We start from the raw sequence: 14,138 nt of genomic DNA on the forward strand, positions 1-14,138 counted from the left end.
CTTAAAAAATAGTTTGTTTGGAACTGTCGCCTGAAGGGTTTCAGACACAGGAGGGAGGGAGGCTTTTTTAATTAAAGATAAATTTTTAGTTTTTGATAAAAATCTCAGTAAACAGTAAATACTTTTTCTGACTTTAAAAAAAAAAAAGATCTACCCCCAACAAAAAAAAATCAATTTTACCTGTATCTGACACTATATTTCAGTGTTTTGTATAGTGTATGTGATACATGTAATGGGCAAAAAATTGATTATAAAAAAAATCTTCCAACTTTTGGTTAATAGAATTTTTTCAGGAGGGGGCATTTCAATGAGGTGGGAGGCAATTCCAAACAAACTTTAATTTCATTTTGGCTTAATTGGAATTTTTGTAAGTCCAATGGACATAACTCTGTCTCAAAATACCCGATCATATCCTAAACAGAACTTGACCTTAGTATTTTTACGATAAATCTGTATACCAAATTTCATTTCAATATGTGCAACCTCTACAATAAAATGAGCGGACACTGATGGTGGGCTGACAGACAGAACAACCGACTGATAACAGCAAAGCAATATGCCCTCCCTTCTTCAAAGGGGGCATAATTAAATATATTCATAATGAAATAAAAAAAAGATCAAGTCAGTTTACAGTCAAATATGGTATACTTTGTTTTTATTTTGCAATAAAACATCAGTGATATGATACTCAGCATGCCCAATGAAAATCTGAAATTTTTGAGATTCCTGATGAAAAAATGACTTGCACAAGTAAAACGCCACAACAAGCCTATGCCACATCAAAACTTGCTGTGAAGAATTTCCAAAAAAAAAAATACAACAACTAAAAAATTGAGTAGAACCTGTGACAATTTTGATTCTTTTGCAAGAAATTCTGATCACGAGAACACAAATATAACGAGGTAGATTTCACGTCATGTGGATTCCACTTCAGCACCATTGCCGTTACAAACTAGTGAAATGTTGGCTATCTTTTTAACACTCTCGCTGGCTATACTGTCCGTCTCCATTTCAACCACGACACAGTCTTCAGAAGTTTGTTCACAGTTCGACACACAGTGTTTTTTCACTTTCGAGTCCCATCCACAACTGAAGAGCTTCTCACTTCCTTGCCAGCTTAGTCCCGTCACGAAATCTGTGTGTGTTGTGTCTCGGAATCTAAAATTTTCAATTTTTAAAAGCTGATAAGAATTTCTTAGCTGGATAAATATCTAATAGAGACTAAAATTGTAATAAAGACAATCAGCAAATAATCAATATACAATATTTTATGCCGAAAGCAAATCCTGTCGATTAACGTGCAGAAAGCTTAATGTCCACTGCCTGAATTAATGAATCACATATAAAATAGTGCATCTCATTGTAAACAATCCTAGTTTATATTGGTATATTATTTTGAAGGATACTGTTCACCAATTATTATTTGCATCATCTTATATTCGCTATTTGGCTGTTTAAACATATCCTGAATGATTAATTTTTTTTCAGGTTTTAAAAGTCATGGATATTTATCGTGTGCAAATAAATCCTGGTTTACAGTATTCATTAGAAGAGTTATGTTTTATACAATATCCTTTTGACACCCTATTTATTGACTTACATTTGTCGACCCGTCTCTTTATCTATCGACATCACTACCGCTGTACAATCTTCTGAAGCCGACGCCAACAGACTCGGACTGAAAAAAAAAAAGCAAATCATGAATTAAATTCAAACAGCACTTTACACCAACATCTGTTGATTGAAAAAAAAAAAAAAAATTCATTTTCCCATATCCTAGTAAACATATGCGAAAAATGAATTGATTTATCCCATCCTAAATATGAATTCAAATGATTTGATCGAATTACTTCCCCTTGATGGAATTAACCATGAATTTCAGAAGCAGTGGCCCTTGACTCACTTAATTTTACTGAATGCTATCAAGAAGCAGCATTTGACTTCCTTAATTTTACTGAATGATGTAAAGAAGCGGCCTTTGACTTACTCATCTTTACTGAATGATAACTTGGTGACTGCTCGAGAATGGCAGCTGAAAGACAATGTTGCTCCCACAGCTTTCCTGGTATCCTTGATGACCACCTGACCACATTCCCCACCCACAGCAAAATTGTGTGACTCAGGTTGCCATACAACCTGTTTGGGGGAATGTTGGAGAGGGGAGGTGTCTACAACAATATAATGAACAATTAATTCTATTTTCTCCAGTAAAAATTCTGAAGATAGCATGAAATGTCAGAATTTAATTTTGTGCAATTTATTTCAAAACTAATACAATCACTGATTATTCATGGTACTGCTTTGATGATCTGCTTAGGTCACAAATTTTATAAAATGGAAAATTGCAATATTTTTTTCCTTGATACACTTTTTTTAATGATTAATTCAATAAAAATACTTATTTAAAAGTTAAAATAAGAGTCAATTGTAAAGCTATGAATGAAAATACAGGTAGTTTGATCAAACTAACTGATTACAGCTCAAAGACTTTATTAACTGCAATAACGTAGCCCTTTCCAATTTTTATGTGTCTGAATTGATAGATCCGAGGCGTATATTGTTTTTGTCCTGTTTGTCTGTCTGTTGTCAACTTTAACCTTCCCCATAACTTTTGAACCGTACGAGTTGGAGACTTCTTATCTGGTATGCATACTTCACCAATTAAACTCTTTCAAATGGCATCAAGGTCAATGATCTTGTGACCTTGACTGTGAACTATATGCTAAAAATAGCTTTTTCACACTTTTGCCATAACTTTATATGAGATAGAGGCTTTCATATTTGGTACGCACACTCCACTAACTAAGTTCCTTCATATCTTCCAAATTTCAAGATCAATGACCTTGTGACCTTGACTGTGACGTTTTTTGAACTTTGCCACCGGGCGAATAGAGTTTCACAAACACATCTTTACTTTTTATACAATAGTTTCTCTCCCCTCCCCCCAAAAAAATAAATGGAGAGGGCTACTTTATTAAAAGTTTAGTTTTGATAGTTTCAAGTTGTTCATTTAAATGCAGGAAGTTTCGGGGGGGTCAATCTACCTAATTGACATAGGTTGAAGGCCAAGGTTTCATATTGAGATTACTTGCAAAAAGTGGTAACATGCTAGTCAAAGGACAGACAATAGAAGTGAAAACGTATGATACATTCTATTGTTACACAGTGAGTAAAATGAAATTTGGTCACTTTCAGCGTTATTAGTAGTGTAAAGACAAAATAATTCTACTGTTACAGAGTTAGTTACTGATTAAGTGGTACTGGGTTAGTCATGTAATAACTTTAAATCATTACTGGGTTAGTTAACTGTGCTTAGTGAGTTGTTGTGATTGGTGAAGTAACTAAAATGTTAGTGGTTTTGTTAACTAAACTGTGTAGTAAGTTAGCATGATCAGTGTTACAAAACTGTTACTGGTTTTAGTTAAGGTTCCTACACCCACCTACTCTAGCTATGGGGACAACAAAGGGAGGGAACCCACCTAGATCTGTCACGGGTCGGGATTTACGGGTGTCCCACAAAAATACACTGCCATCCTGAAAAACAAATTTTACAGCCATCATAAAAACAGCATTTTAACATTAAAATTAGTTTTGAAATATAGTTTAATTTCAATATTTAAATATTGCATATAAGTTATATATTTATATTTTTTCTGTATTCTATTCTCAGTCTGGTATCTGTTTTTATTACCCCATTGAGTTTTAACTAGTTTGTACATGTACAAATATCTATATTTTGGCAGCACTGTCAGACTTAAGATTTTTTAAAAATAAAAATTAAAAGTGACTTCTTCATGCAATAAATATTGACAAAAGCTTTCAATTCATCTAAAACATTCAGATATTTATGCACATGATTAATCATTTTATTTTTCACATTTTTAACCAATGAACTTTGCAAGCAAGCAAAAATTGCCATTTATCCTACGCTAGTTTCAGTTCACAGAGAATAACCGTTTCTTTCTCCAGAAGTACTGTAGATCTTAATAACAGTTACAGTTATCCCTGATGTCAACTTACTGCGGAACACGACAGAAACAAAGCCGGCTCTGTAGGATGACAGCTAACACACTCCACCACATCTGAGTGGGCTGAAACACCAAATGATGTAAAAGTAAATTAGAATTTCATAAGAGAATGCTTCATTAATTTCTATAAATACATCATTTACAGCTTCACTGCTTGAATTTTCCTAAAAATCTTTTAGGGAGGGGGAGGGAGGCAATTTAGAGGGAGGTTAAAAATTATCCTGCTTCAATTGAAATTGAAGTTTTATGTCATTTAACATGTTCAATGTTCACTGATCCATGACAAGAGAGATAACTCTTCTAGTGGAATAATTCTATATTTGTCATATATATTGAAAGACAATTTCTTTCAAAATTTGCCTCCCTCTTCCTCTATCATAAGAATGCTAAAATTATATGCATTTTAAAACTAAATTATAATTCATTTGGAAACTCATTTATGAAGTAAAGAACAAGTTAAAATAACTTCACTTGGAAATGAAATGTGTTGATTGCATTATAAAACCACTGTATAAAAACAATGAAAATAAATCAAAGCAAAAAGTACGGCTCCACAATGTATGAAGCTTGACCATACAAGGCTTACCTCTGTAGGTATTTGTAGAGTGCATGTGTTCTAAATCCCAGACTTTGACACTGAAAAAAAAAATTACACCATCAATAAACAAACATATTTTAGTATTTTTACTAATTGTAATGAAAATTCACTTCTACACTTGCTATTGGCATTCAAAATTATTTCAGATATTCCAGATTTATGGAAGTTAAAGCTTTAAAATATTTATTTCAGGGGTTGAAATAATGGGGTAACACAGCCTTAAGATACTGGTTGTAGCCACCTTAATAAAGGGAGATAAATCCACTAACCACCTATCTGCTCCACAAGAGACAGCCTTCTTTCCTCCACTGACCACACCTACTGAGGTCACAAGGTCATCATGCTCTGTCGCCCCACTAAGGTGGACAAAGGTGTGCAGGTTATCCACTAACTCCCAGATGGCAATGCCACCTACAGTAACAAAGGCATGCAGCATTGTGTGACCATTTTTCAAATTCAGTTGTATTGAATGAACTGAGGTTTTTAGATTACACTTTCGAAAAAAAAAAACCTTCAATATAGAAACATTGAAAATACATTAAACGTAAATTAATTACATTTTTTTTCATAATATTTTTTTTTCTGAAAAAATATTAGGGTATTACAATATCATACCATGCACAAAGGATTTTTGTTATGAAATCTTGTTTATAAATTCATTTTGGATATCTCTCCACTATACCAACCCCCTTTTCCCTTCAAATCTTGTAACTACTCCAATACTGTATTTCTAATACCTATTCTGTCTACTTCTTGCACAACAGAGCGTATTCAGTACACATTGAAATCTGAGAGTTACTAACTAAATCTGGGGCATATATGACTTTAGTAAGGAGGATGTAAAAGAAAAGGGACAACACTTTGCATTATCAAGAGAATGAGATAGAAGAAAGAAGATAAAATGTGTAATACTGCAAGTGTTTTATTGTCCAAGGCCAAACAGAAATATATATTTGTTTCTTGAAACATGCTTTCATAGACCTAGATCTCTAGTTTTTTCTCTTAATCTACTCTATAAATCTTTATTCAGATTTGAGGTCACAGAAGGCAGAATTAATAGCTGGTCTGCAAATGGCACTGAATCCCAAACATGTTATGTACATACACAAGTATTAAGTCATAGTTATGTGAGGTCTAAATACAAAACCATCTTTTTTTCAACACCGATTTCTCAGACTGGAGGGGATATGTAAGCCTGAGCTACCAGGGATGGGGGCATCTTTTTTTTTTAACTTGACATCCCTATCTGAACATGCAATTTTTTAAAATAATAATTATCATAAAATCAACTGACTAAAAAATATTTTATATGTAAGACTGAAAGTCAAACCAGGTGTCTTTTACTTGGTGTAATCAATTTGAGTTACAGGAAACAAACAATTTGTTGTCGTGACCTAGCTAAACACAGAACCTGAGGTAGACACATCCCAGAATAACCCTCTGATCAAACTCATTTGCTTGCTTTCTCTGAAGATTAGATGCACAATAAAACAGATGGCAAATTTAGCAGACAATGTTTTCTCTAGACTTGCACAATGATAATTCATTAACCCAAGGTCACTGTGTTCAATTTCCTAGTTCTACACTTTAATCATGTTAATGCTTTGACTTTGGATTAATTAAGAGTTTACCAATTAAGTCATATTTTATTAATTTTGATGAATTTTAATTCAATCTCATTTTTAATAATTTCACAATTTTTATTTGTAAGCTTTTTAATACAAGTAGATTTCTATGCTTCCAATTAATTTAAACTAACATAAATGTACATGCTCTGTGCTCATGAACTCACTGTAGTAGTATGGAACACAGACACCCCTACCCACCCTGCCACCATCCTTACCCCCTGAAAAAATTGCAGGTAACACTTGTTTGTTTTGGCAGTAATTTAATTTAAATATCAAAAATTCCATTAAAAAGCCCATTCAAAATTTTTGTCTCCCAAAATTTCCACCAAAATAACTATTAAAATTCGTACATTTTTCAATAGAATTAATTTGATTCAAAATTATATTATCCCATATATTCAAAAGACACATTATTTAACCCACTGTGGGAATTAATTTTCTCTCCTTTATCAACAGTTACATGTATGTGTCTATGAAGTGCCATGATTAATTCGACATGTGCTACTGTAGCCTACTGAGACAATCTGTGCTATCCCTGTCTCCTCCTTTCAACTTCTAGTTCCTCTATCCTTCTTTATCAGAACTGACACTTCCCCCACAGTCACAAACTCATTAAATGACTGTTTCACACTTAGATTTTTTTTTTTTACTTTCAGTAAACCTCAACGCACCTTTTGTAACCTTAAGCATATTTAAAGAGTCTTGATCAGATAATTTTCATTTTAAAACATGCACAGTTAAATGGTATTTGTAAACATTTCAATGTTTTTCTCTCCAAGTCTTGGAAATACCCTTCATTTCAAAATTTTCTATATAAACAATACGAAATAAACAGATCCTAATGAGTACTGGTACTTGTTTGCTGAAATCAATCACAGAGAGCAGGGTTCGACACTAAAGCTAGCCTGATGGCCTGGGACAACTTAATACTGAGGTCGGGCTACCAAACATGTCTTTAAACTTGCCCTGCAGGGCTACAGTAAATTTTACCGATTACTCACTAAGAGCAAGGAAATAATTATCACGATTATAATATACACACAATATACCTGATAATTGTTAAATTTATTTTCAAACATGTTTTATCATCATAATCATTATTTTTGTAAGTCAAACTGTAAACTTTAAAGGTGATTCGAAATACCCTAAATGATTATAAATATGGAATTTTTCGAAAAGAAAAAATGTCTTAGATAACAATCATAGAGTGACATATAATTTTTACCCAAAATACAGCCAGACTGTAGGATTTTGCATCTCTATTTTCAAAATTTCCCGGGGGAGGCCCCCCTGTACCCCCACCAGCAGGAGACTACCCCCCTCGTCACTTCGCGACTCGGCCACCAGCCTTCGGCTGTTGGACAAGTAATACATGAACAGGGCTAGTAGACATGGTAGAAATTAGAAATGGTTAGCCCTGCTGACAACTATGGTTTTAAAGTTAGTGTCAATCCCTAGAGAGAATTAAACAGTATTTAGAATGCTATATATATTATGATATATCCAAGAAATTTTTTTTTTTAAATTATCACTTTTTCTTTCTTAGTTTTTACTATCAAATTGGTAAAAGGTAATAAAATGAAAAAACCTAGATCCACCTTATTTTTTAGTTTTGATAATCAAGTTGGTAAATGGTAATAAGTGGAAAACCTTAGATCCCCCTCTCACCTGTGTCTAATCCCACCAGGACTTTTGTGTCGTCCAGCCAGACAGCTTCCCTAAATCCGGCCTCCAGCTGTACCCCTGCTGTACACTTCTCCACATCCGGGGCTCCATCTGGATTAGAGTAGTACCACAGAGATCCGTACCAGTACCGCCCCGTCAGTCCGGACGCCCCCAGCAGAATCCCACCGTCTAAAAATAGAAAACAAAATAACTATTAAATCGTGTGTACATTTTCAGGACAAACATATTGCAATGTTTGCACAGTCACATTGATATGCTTGCATGGACATTATACAGGGTCATTATTAAAATGTATACAGCAAAAATATTGGTCAATCCAAGACTATTTCATTTCAAGCAGTAAGAACCAAGTTTAGTGAGTCTCTGCAACTTTACAGCTACCTTTACCAATACGACACTTCATTTAGAAAGGCATCTTTCCGTTTCTGCATGGTCATTCCCAATTGTTATTTTGATTGATGTCCAGAAAAAAAAACAATTTTCTCTCCAAATTCATCCATCTTCTAGATTTTTTACAGTTTTACTAAAGGGCAGTCAAAATCTTTTTTTCACTGTACATGCAATTACAAGAAATTTTCATTTTAAGTTCATATATATATTTCACCTAAATCAGGCTAAATGACAGCTCAGGTATGTATAATCAAATCAACTGCAAAAATGCATTAATAATAAACATGACAATTAAAGGTTCTAGGTCCACAAATGTTCAAAATATGACCTTCACCTAGGTATATATGTATACTTTGTTGAGACATGTGTCAAAGTAATGAAATCACTCCTCTCGGCTTTGTTCATAACGTAGGTAAAATTTTACCTATTAGTAGGAATGCCACAAATTCCTTAATATATCTTCTAACGTATAGGTATAATGGGGAAATTGTGTGGGAGCATAAAAATAATTGGTTGTGGATATTATAACCAGTGCCACATACATAAGGATTTTTTGTTCAAATTCATTAAATGATCTAAAAGTGAGATCATGTAGGCAAAATTATATCTGGTCAGTGAGTGCAAAAGTCTGGCCAATTGATGCTAGAAAGGATCATCACATAATGATATTGATTTAAATATTCCTTACCTCTGCTAACCTATTGGCTGAGGATGATGTTATAAATATTAGAACCTTTTAATTCTGAAGCACCCAAGATTTAGAAAATTAAACTGTGATGAAAAATCTTCCAAATGCTAAATGCTACTTAATATATATCTTTCCCTTTGTTAAGAAAATATCAATTTTGTAGAAGTCCTTTCAGCTTGACTATCTAACATATAAGGCTCCAGTCATCAAGATGCTATCTTGGACAGTTAGAAGTTACAGAAAGTGCCTGTTTAATTTGTAGATTTGATTATGGCAGTACTTACTTCTATATATACATGTACCCATAAAATCCATTAAAATAGACTGTCCGCAAATACTTAACATGCTTAATATGATTCTAATATTTTGAAAATTTCAACCTCAACATTCACAAATATAAATTTATGTTTTTTTCATCTTATCATCATGGTCATAGCCAATTAATTCTGGAAGAATTTGTCTCTGAAGCAGTGGCAAAATGACTGAACAGGTCTGACACTTTATGTGAATGTCTTCCTTGCTGATAGCAAAGAATTGCTCCACAGCATTGTTTCAAAACTATTCCAAACCTTTTTTTATGAAGAAGGTGTCTGCATTCTTTTAGAGATAGAAAAGAATGCAAAGAAAAAAAGCTAAAACAAAAAGCAGAAAAATCTTGCAGACAGTTGGAGGTATGTTTTCAGTGCATGCACAACTTACAGTAAAATGACGAAAACAATTCATTCACTATAGGGCTACAGACTTTTTAAAAAAAATCGATGTGTAAAGCTTTTATATAAATAAAACTTAAACAGTTCATGATAACAATTAGAATAATTAATACTGATATTATAATTCTATGTCTATAGATAATTGTTAACTAAATCTTATTATTCAATTACTGATCAATGTGAATAATTCATTATATGACCTTCACAGAGCAACATGCAACCATGTAACTCCGATGAAAACTTCAATCTTGGCCAAACTGATTTTGCATTTTAAAAATTTCCAATTTAAAACATAAAATATATACATGTATAGAGTAATTAAAAGCAAATCTACCCTTACACCCTTCTCCTATAACTTCTATAATGAACTTAATGAATTTTCCCTTTTAATCTCTGGAAATGAAATTGAGATTGCTGAAACAATTATCGTTTTCCTGAAGGCCTGATTAATCCCCAGAAGAAAGTGAGCTTGTTTAAATAGAAGTGATAAGGAGAGAGCCCCCTCTCTCCAGCTGAAGAACTGATAACATGAAAGAGATGGACTAAATCCAGCTACAAAGCTAATCACTTATTGACATAAACTGTGTAGGTATATACCATATCCCCCGTCTTTTGTGCCAAGCAAATTAGAAATCTCTTTGAGTGTGCCTACATGGGATCTAGATAGATGAAAAAATACTTGGGATATTCCTCGACCCTAACATTTCTGAAACCTATTTCTGTCCCTCCATCTGAAGTTCAGGGTATTTTAAGAGAGCTAGGGGAATGCTTATTAGAATATAAAAAAAGATAGGTTTAAAATTAACTTTAATTATTATAAAATAAATTATTATTATTATAAGTGGATGTTTAATTAATGTATTTTATTTTTAAAAAAGTATTCTAAATTCTTAATAATCAAAGAATTATTTTTTAAGATGTTAGGGTATATATTTAAATTCTTGATACTCCAAGTTTGCATTTGAAACAATATTTGCATACAATGCACCCTATTATTATGTGTGGCCATAAATTCCAGAGGTATATTCCTATACTGCACTTAATTGATCTAAAATTTGATACACTGATTGATAGAGCTGTTGAACCCTAAATCTTCCCATAGTAAATTGTTGCTCGCAACTGATCTGAAAAAATCGGAAACAGTTACGCACACCCCAATAACAACACCTTATTGCTAACTTGAGGTTATTTAAAAGATGATGGCCCTTAGTTTATTTCAGGTAAGTTGTATAGGTTCACAGTGATAAAATCTTTTCTTGCAAGATCTTTTTTTTCATCCCATTATATGAATACAACTAGGTCAACAATCCTGAATTAAAATGAAAATGCTGAAACTTTTTATTTATCTTCCTTTCTACATCTGCATGAGCAGGATCAGGTGAAATACACAATTTACAATGATGTGTTTGGGGAAGGGATTAAGTTATAATAAAGATTTCATCCATTCTGGATGTTTCAAGAATCATATGATTTGTCCTTGAGAATAAAAAAAAAAGAGAAAAAAATCTGAAATCTCAAAAATATCTGACCAAATTTCATTTACCTGTTAACAAGAAAAATCACTGCTTTCCTTTGCAACCCTCAACGTATAAAATCTTTAACAGAAATTGAAAAAAAAGTTGATAAATTGCTCTTTGTAGCATCTATAGTATCACTTTATTGAAATTCTATTAAGTACCTTTAATAGTAAACAAAACAAATTATATCATGTTTATATTCTTCATCAGTCCTGTAATTTTTAACATATTGATATTTTGCTGGCAAAGAAATTGAAATTCTTTCCTACGGTACCATGTGATTTGTAACGTTATTTGGGACAGCTGAATAGTATCACAAATTTAACTTTATGAAAGGCCTGCACATGCAAAAGCTAGGCTACCTTGATTAGCAAGACCAGTGTACTTTCTCTTGGCCCCTAAAATTTCATAATGGCGCAATCAATTCAAGAAAAGAAGACCCATATCCCCTTCTGCTCCCCAACCTTCTAAGACACTGTTTCCTATGTGGCTTGTTAATTATGATGACAAGGTCATGCAGGTTTAGATAGTATGGGACAATCTCTTGATTTAGTTATGTAGCAGCTATGTAACTTGAGTTAGCTATGTAACAGGAGAGGAGGAAATGCATGGCTGGACCTGGAATTGAACCAAGGACCCCTGCATTTCCAGTCAGGCGCTCTACTAACTGCCCTATCCAGGCCACTATCCACAGCCCAAACCATTACATTCCTCTCTCCTTAAACGGTCTTCCCCCTCGAAGACACAACCCAAGTTCTTATTACCCCCTGGCAGGACTTTCACCTGCAATACCAGGGGTGGTCAACGGCACCAAATCTGTAACAGGAAAGGAGAAAATGTATGGCTGGACCGGGAATAGAACCCGGCTGAATCTACAGCCAGGTGCTCTACCAACTGAGCTATCCATGCAGGCCAATATTCCAGATCAGCCATATATTTTCTCAATTCCTGTTACAGCTATACAGCATGATATAGCTATTTTATAATACTTATTTTATTAACATGATTAATGTGCATTTTATTTTCTTATACTTTTGAGAAACGTGAATTTTATCCTGACGTGATAGTTTTCAACTTTGTTTTGTGCCATGACATGAAAAACTGTTTATTATTCCAAATCCGTAGTCTTTGCACTCAAGCAATTTCTTTATAATTACACATTTTTTTTCTTCGATGAAATGAAAGGTTAACAAGATGATTGATTGATAGTGATTCGATCAGCACAATGTGATCAGGCAAGGTGATGTCAATCAATATAGCACAATGAATAGTTCTTAAATAAAATCAGGACACACTGTAACTTGCTCTTGACCTTAACCACGTGGGTCCACATAATAAACAACAAATTAAAATCCACAATTAAAAAGTATCGTTTCACTCTGACAATTCAATTAAATGTCTATCACGAATACATGGCAGACTCGCACACAAAATTCAACTTGGTTCTTTGGGGTAAAACGAAATGACAAAGTGGGTATTTCATATAAAAACAATAAGATTTACCTTTGCGACACTGAATCACGTCCAAGTGCCGATCCATGGCGGCCGGGATTTGATCCATCACTGCTCAACCGAAACCAATGTGTATTTAACAAAATTTCAACTGTCAACCATGTGCATTCGATGCCGGAAATGCGCGCGAAGTCATAAACGACAAGATGTTTAGTTATTTCTAAATTGTTTAGTTCACATTAGATATATTTATAAGATCATATTAACTTGAGTTGGGTCAAATTCTTAAGATTTATGAAAGGAGATATTTTCTGTGGAATAGGAAAGATAAGTTTATTTTACGACTTGCAAGATCAATGAAGATTGTACGAGTTACTCCCCTTACCATGCTTACGATGTAGGTTTTGCATGGACACTTGGTATTTTTCTCTCATAAATTACAGTTTAATACATAGGCGTAGGAACCGGGAGGGGGCCCAGTCCCCCACTTTTTTTTTCTAAAGATAGACTTAGTATAGACATTAGACATTGCTGCCGCAGTGCGTACGTTTAGCCCCCCCCCTTTCAACAGACAATTTAGTTAATCATGTTAATTGCAGTTATAGGTTTAAAGGGAAGTGGTGCTGTTTGGGAAAAAAAAATGGTATTGAAGTTCGAACCTCTAAACCCCCATACGAAATAGGATTTTCGTGATTGGAAAATGGATATTTCCTTTTTCAGGTTTTTTTAGGTCTAAATTATTTTGCTTACCCTTAGCCCCCCAATATTGCTTCCGATGCCAATGTCATAAAATGATGATACCGTGGTGGCTTTGTTTCTGGTGCTGGTGTACTTTCTTATTCCACGTACTTGCAGTACTGATTTATTAAAAATGAAAAATAATAAGCTTAAGGCTATTAAAGTCTAACAATAAAGAAAGTGTACATCAATCCTGGAAAGTGTATGGCGTAATTTTTACACGGTAAATCGCGTTTCATAGATATCAGAAATTTAAAACAAAATAGTTGATTTATATTATTTTCCGACGCCGCATTTTAATTAATATAGAATTACTTTAATTAATAATTCATTATTCAGCTTTGAAATTAAATTTCTCACATGCAAATAACCTCAAGTTCAATCTTTTAAAAAAATGTTGGCAGCTATGCATTTAGGAATGCAAAAAAATTACTTGTCTCAGAGTGGAATATGACAGCCAAAACACCAAGGACCTGTTAGTTTATAGGTCTCTGCCTCACCCTTTAAAAGTTATTGATTTTAAAATTAAAAAGGAAAACTTTTCTTTTTTCTGTAATTTTATGCAGCAGTCGAAATTAAAACAACATAAAGAGTCAAAAGGATTACATTATTGAACACAACTAGTGAATCTTGAAAGTCATTTATATGAATTGTGAACGTTAAAAGCCCTAACACCAGAAATTTAAAAGAAAATAGTTGGGGT

General features: G+C 33.4%; 1 protein-coding gene across 2 annotated transcripts; it reads right to left on the reverse strand.

Annotated features, from left to right (window-relative positions):
• Nucleotides 1-626: 626 nt before the first annotated feature.
• LOC134247979 (methylosome protein WDR77-like) lies at nt 627-12,922 on the reverse strand. Of its 2 annotated transcripts, none has more exons than XM_062730388.1 (9): nt 12,749-12,922; nt 7,923-8,108; nt 4,896-5,037; nt 4,615-4,664; nt 4,021-4,091; nt 3,441-3,534; nt 1,988-2,168; nt 1,601-1,678; nt 627-1,158 (listed from the first exon to the last, which is right to left on the reverse strand). In XM_062730388.1, exons 1-9 carry the CDS (start codon nt 12,804-12,806, stop codon nt 915-917), a joined length of 1,104 nt encoding a protein of 367 aa, XP_062586372.1. In that variant the 5' UTR covers nt 12,807-12,922; the 3' UTR covers nt 627-914. The 2 variants fall into 2 exon arrangements, with proteins under 2 accessions (XP_062586372.1, XP_062586374.1); XM_062730390.1 differs by having other exon boundaries at nt 3,480-3,534; nt 12,749-12,916.
• Nucleotides 12,923-14,138: the final 1,216 nt, after the last annotated feature.

The sequence above is a fragment of the Saccostrea cucullata genome, unplaced genomic scaffold (genome assembly GCF_032062105.1).
Source record: "Saccostrea cucullata isolate Sc308-1 unplaced genomic scaffold, CSIRO_AGI_Scuc_v1 ctg448, whole genome shotgun sequence".
Lineage (NCBI taxonomy): Eukaryota > Metazoa > Mollusca > Bivalvia > Ostreida > Ostreidae > Saccostrea > Saccostrea cuccullata.

What these genes read in the sequence shown, in the direction of transcription:
- LOC134247979 (XM_062730388.1), bottom strand. Translation starts at nt 12,806, where the DNA reads ATGGATCAAATCCCGGCCGCCATGGATCGGCACTTGGACGTGATTCAG. An exon ending in TGTCCCCATAGCTAGAGTAG is followed by an intron (nt 2,169 to 3,440) that starts GTGGGTGTAGGA and finishes ATATTGTTGTAG; the next exon opens with ACACCTCCCCTCTCCAACAT. An exon ending in TTATCATTCAGTAAAGATGA is followed by an intron (nt 1,679 to 1,987) that starts GTAAGTCAAAGG and finishes TTTTTTTTTCAG; the next exon opens with TCCGAGTCTGTTGGCGTCGG.